At 32.8% G+C, this 5,953-nt stretch overlaps 1 protein-coding gene across 1 annotated transcript; it reads left to right on the top strand.

Annotated features, from left to right (window-relative positions):
- Positions 1 to 2,622: 2,622 nt before the first annotated feature.
- Positions 2,623 to 5,072, top strand: LOC107853064 (high affinity nitrate transporter 2.4-like). The gene is made up of 3 exons (XM_047405902.1): positions 2,623 to 3,489; positions 3,585 to 3,700; positions 4,406 to 5,072. The coding sequence occupies exons 1-3, from the start codon at positions 2,671 to 2,673 to the stop codon at positions 5,070 to 5,072; spliced, it is 1,602 nt and encodes a 533-aa protein (XP_047261858.1). The 5' UTR covers positions 2,623 to 2,670.
- The last annotated feature ends 881 nt before the right edge of the window (positions 5,073 to 5,953 follow it).

Raw genomic sequence — 5,953 nt, 5'->3', positions numbered from 1 at the left:
GAATCTTGATTAACTTGATTTGAATACTTGAGATTTTTAGAGAAATTACGGCGTTTGATCCTCGAGCTTTCTCTTACTTCTTGTTAGAGTTCTGGGGGATTTTGAATTATGAGACCCCTATTTATAGTTGTGGAAAGGGAAGAGTCATGATGAAAATGGACTTCCTTTGACCAATGAGATTTGAGTGACATGACACATTTTATGGGTTTTGATTTCATTAGGCCTGCAGTATCATTTTAGCATGTGGCATGCTCCTATTGGCTCCTTCTTTGACTTGGCATACCATGTCATTTGACACGTGGCTCTTATTTGGGCTTCTAGAATATAACAATATCTTGGGCTTAGCAAAGTGGGCTCATCATTTGTAACCCAAATCAATGGACTAGCCCAATAAAAATTGGACTTTAATTACACTCATACTTGTTTGGACTTAAATAATAAATTCAATTATATTTATCCGCAATATTTATTTGGGACTAATCTATTTTGAATTTAATACAATTCGAATTTCATACGGATTTAAATTTAATAAAATTCCATCCCCACACATATATGGGGACCATACGAAAGATTGAAAACTGAACTCCAACCTTTAAGGACCCGTTTGGTCATAGATTTCTCAAATAGTTTTTGGTAAAAAACTTTACAAATCATGTTTGGTCATAAAATGTGTCATTATTTGACAAATATTTAAAAGTAAAATATATTTTTTAAATATTATGATCAAACTTCAAAAAAAATAACTTATCAGAAATATTTGAGAATCTATGATGATAAGCTAGCTTAGTATTGGTCCAAGAATTAGTATAGGAACTGACAGAAAAGATAAAAGCATTCACCCAAACATTGATGGTTCCCATATAGTTGGTAATGACCTTTTTTTAGTCGTTTCTATTGGTATTGTTTTTATGAGCCTGTCCTAAATTTTGTGAAGCTGAAGTTGGAAAACAAACTTTTCTAAAATTTGAATCTAACTCCAGGTTGAATTTGAAAATTTTATAACTAAGATTTTAAAATAAAGTGAAAATTCCCCCGCCCACCCACCCGTCCCACCCCACCCCACCCCAAAGAAAAGAATAATTCTAACGGCTCCCAATATGATTGAACAAAAAAATTGCTGCCAAAAAAATGATCGAACAAAATCCAGAAAAAGTATTTTTGAAAAAAAAATGGTTCAAGCAATCATTCGGCATGTAGCATATATTTCAACAACAAACAGAAACAAAGAACAAAATGAGAAAACGAAATTGTCAAAGTATAACTATATATAAACCTCTTAGGACACCTTAAAGGGTAAAAATCATAAATAAATAATGCAAAAATATTCTCTCTTTGTTTCAATTATTTGGTCCACTTTTTTTTTTTTTTTAAATGATCTTTTTCTTTTTAGCAATTTTTTGATTTCAACTTTCCATGCGTATTAAAACGACAAGATTAAAGAATGTTTTGGTATATTTACAAAACTTTAATTTAAGATCACAGCTTCTTTGCTTTTCTTAAACTTTGAATCAAGTCAAAATAAGTCAAACAAGTTGAAACGAAGGGAATACTATGTAATTTTGGGTATATATTTTCACGAAGAAAAAAAAAAAGACCTTACTAGCTTTATGATTAAAACAGCAAGATGGAGACAGACAGTTAACAGAGACTAATTAATTGCAGCAAATTGTGTGGATGGGGCGGGATGGAAATTGACGTTGAAATTTTTAACTCTAATTTTGAAAAGTGTTAGATGTAATAGCAAGTGGTAAATTTGGATATTTAACAATTAGACGCTTATGTAATAGCAAGTGGTAAATTTAGATATTTAATAATTAAACGTTCTCCAAAAATAATGAAAGGAAAAAGGATTTTGTACCCTCCATTCTGATGTATGTATTTAGATTTTTTCTTTTTTGAAAAAAATACGAAATTAGATTTTATTCATAGTTAAAACTCTTGAAGTATATGTTTTGTTCTTTATACTGCTTGAGGTAATTACTACTACATGTATATTACACCTTTTCTAAAAGTATGTGCTTAATTAGTTAAATATGTTAATTATATGAAATGAAACGGAAGAGAGGTAAAAAAGCACTTGTAGTAAATAGTGCTCCTAAGATAAATTAGTACTTGTTTTTAAGTGCTCACATCAAGTATTTTTTACTAGAAGAGTGATTGAGTGACATTATACTTGATTAAATATCCAGAGAACAAGATAAAACTTTCGAAACAATAACTTTTATACTTTTTTTTGGTTTCGATTTATGCGACACATTTTTTATTTTAGTCAATCTTAAAAAAAAATACATATTTCTATATTTAGTAATAATTTAATTTTAAAATATCCATTTTATCCTTAATGAAATGATTTACATCCACACAAACATCTATTGTTTATTTTAGACCACTAGTTTGAAAAGTTTTTCTTTATTTCTTAAACTCCGTATCAATTCAAACTATATCATATAGATTCAAACAGAAGAGTTAATAAAAGAAAATCATTAAAAATTACAAGGACAATAGGATAGCTTATGGATATCCATCATAGGAAGTCTTTAAGTTTTATATATCATCGACATAAATAATTTTTTCACACCATCAAGTTATCTAAACATATCATACAGTCTATAAAACCAAAGCAACATATGCCCAAACAATCAATCTAGCTCATAGTTCCCCTAAAACACAATGGCTGAGAATGGTGGTGTTGGCTCTCCCGGATCCTCCATGCACGGCATCACGGGCAAAGAACAAACATTCACATTCACTGTTACATCCGATCCAAAAATCCCTACGGACACAACCGCGAAATTCGCCTTACCAATTGATTCTGAACATAAATCGAAAGTCTTCAAAATCTTCTCATTTGCAAAACCACACATGACAACTTTTCACCTTTCTTGGACTTCATTCTTCACATGTTTCATCTCCACTTTCGCTGCTGCACCCTTAGTCCCAATTATTCGTGACAACCTTAACCTAACAAAATCCGATATAGGAAATGCCGGTATCGCCTCGGTTTCCGGTAGCATTTTTTCTAGACTTGTTATGGGTGCGGTATGTGACTTGTTAGGCCCGCGTTACGGGTGCGCTTTTCTCATGATGTTAACCGCACCTACGGTATTTTGCATGTCTTTCGTATCGTCCGCGGGCGGATACGTAGCCGTTCGATTCATGATTGGATTTTCATTAGCTACATTTGTGTCATGTCAATATTGGATGAGTACTATGTTTAATAGTAAAATTATTGGAGTCGTTAATGGTACGACTGCGGGGTGGGGTAATATGGGTGGTGGGGTCACTCAGTTGCTCATGCCATCACTTTATGAGTTGATCCGCCGGGCAGGAGCAACCCCGTTCACAGCCTGGCGGATCACGTTTTTCGTACCTGGATGGTTGCATGTGATCATGGGTTTATTGGTTTTGGGGCTAGGTCAAGATTTGCCGGATGGAAATCGTGGTGCCTTACAAAAGAAAGGAGACGTTGCAAAAGATAAATTTTCAAAGGTTAATTAAATAACTTCCTATATTTTTGGATAGGGAAAAATAAAATATAAGCATCAGATCAGATACTTATTTATTTTTATTGTTGTCTTATACAGATTCTTTGGTATGCTGTGACCAACTACAGAACATGGATTTTCGTTCTTCTATATGGTATGTCACTAGGTGTGGAATTAACCACTGATAATGTCATTGCTGAATACTTTTTCGACAGGTGAGAATATCTTTCTTTCGACTTGATTTTCACTCACTCCTTTTGTTCTCTAATTTAATTTGAATACAAATTTTTATGCTATATAATTTTTTGATTTGTGAGCTCTTTAGAATTGTCATTATTATTTGTGTGGCGATAAATATTTTTGAATTTTATAGGCTTAAAAATGTCGTAATATTTGTACTTCTCATTTAGGGAAAAATAAAAATGTAAAGTTATTTTGTTTCAAACTTAGAAGATTGTCATTCTTTTTAAAATTAATTAAAAAAGTGTGTCACATAACCTGAAATGAAGAGAATATGTACTTGAGTTCAATACTAAGTTTCAATTCTCCAAGTTGCTGTAATACATAATCTTTGAGAAAGTTTGACATAAAATGATATCAAAATAATGGAGTACCATGATCAATGAACAGTCTTATAATAGTTCACAACTTATTTTCAATTGAGGCGCGCAGCTAGTTATTGTTGTTAATTAGTAATACCTATTTTTATATTGCCTAGTAAATTAGCTTGTTAGGTCACTCTACGATAAAGTTTTTTTTTTTTTTTTTTGGTAATAACGATAAAGTTATGTATATTAGCAGAAAACTAGTGTAATAACATGCCATAAGCCCATTACATATTAAATTATAGTAATTGTGAAAAATTCTTTATATGATTGATAACAACCTAACATTTTTTAATTTTTTGATTTAATATTAAGGTTTAACCTTAAGCTTCGCACTGCCGGCACAATTGCTGCAACATTTGGTATGGCTAACATATTTGCTAGACCATTGGGAGGCCTAACTTCAGACATTTTGGCAAAACGATTTGGCATGAGAGGCCGTCTTTGGAATCTATGGATCCTCCAAACATTTGGAGGAATATTTTGTATTGTCCTTGGAAAATCAGAAAAACTCGAAATATCAATTTTATCAATGATATTTTTCTCAATTGGTGCACAAGCAGCTGCAGGTGCAACATTTGGTATTATACCTTTTATAACGAGGCGTTCGCTAGGCGTTATCTCTGGGTTAACAGGAGCTGGAGGAAATTTTGGTTCGGGTTTAACTCAACTTCTTTTTTTCACCAACGCGAGTTATTCAACTTCGACTGGATTATTGTATATGGGGGTGATGATTGTGGTGTGTACACTTCCCGTTATGTTGGTGCATTTTCCACAATGGGGAAGTATGTTTTTACCCCCTAGTAAAAATGTTGATAAATTTAACGAAGAATATTATTATGGGTCAGAGTGGAATGACGAGGAGAAACTCAAAGGGTTGCATGAGGGAAGCTTGAAGTTTGCTGAGAATAGCCGATCGGAAAGAGGCCGTCAGGTTGTCTCCGTAACAACTCCACCGGATGCTACACCACCTGTTGTGTGAATTATATATGTTCATACCATGTGAAAAGATTATAATATCATGATCAGTACTATTTAAATATTTGTACTGTAACAATTAATTTACTTATTTTTTATGTTATAGTAATTGAATTTGTTATGAATAGTTGCATGTATGCTGATTAGACTGATGGATATGTAGACCTAAGGCTTAAACCTTAGACAATTAAGACGGCATGCGAAAGTTATGTCGTATATAGGTCATTTGCACCTTTGGCTTCTTTTTGTGCTAGTCCTTAATTTTTGTTTTTCATAATAAATAATTTTTGGACGGGACATAATTTATTTATTTAAATCCTAATATTCTTCAAGTTATGTTCGGATATGAATACAATTTTTAAAGAACTTATACTTCACTAGGCATAAATTTAATTACTAAAAAATCAAAAATTAAAGAACAACTCATTTAAACTATAAAAGTGGCAATTTTATGAAGTCAAGTAATATACGTTTGGGCCTGCTTACCATTGGAAATACTGACAAGGGTAGGTCTTTCAAGGCTCACAATAGTAGTAATATACTAGAAATAAAACCCACAATTGTACCATGCCAATGATTAGTAGTTTTCATTGGGGTCCATTTTCCCCCGATAGCCTAAGGTCACTTACCACAAACGTCTACTGTTTAAAACTCATGTTCATAACGTACGCACTCCAAAAATTGGCTAAAATCAGATGAGCCTAGATCCTCCCAAATTTAGCCTTGTTTGATATGGTCTATGACTATGACTCTATAAGGTATTGCATTTGGACAAGACATTACAAATGGGCTGGGCCAGTCTAGTTTGTAAGGCTTACTAGCCTAGTAAGATTTGTCAGCAATCACCCCTGACCCTCACCTCTGATTTGGTTTCGTATCATGGAT

This window comes from Capsicum annuum, unplaced genomic scaffold (genome assembly GCF_002878395.1).
Source record: "Capsicum annuum cultivar UCD-10X-F1 unplaced genomic scaffold, UCD10Xv1.1 ctg82346, whole genome shotgun sequence".
NCBI lineage: Eukaryota > Viridiplantae > Streptophyta > Magnoliopsida > Solanales > Solanaceae > Capsicum > Capsicum annuum.
The sequence above is the reverse complement of the archived record's forward strand: the minus strand, read 5'-3'. Positions and strand labels throughout refer to the sequence as shown.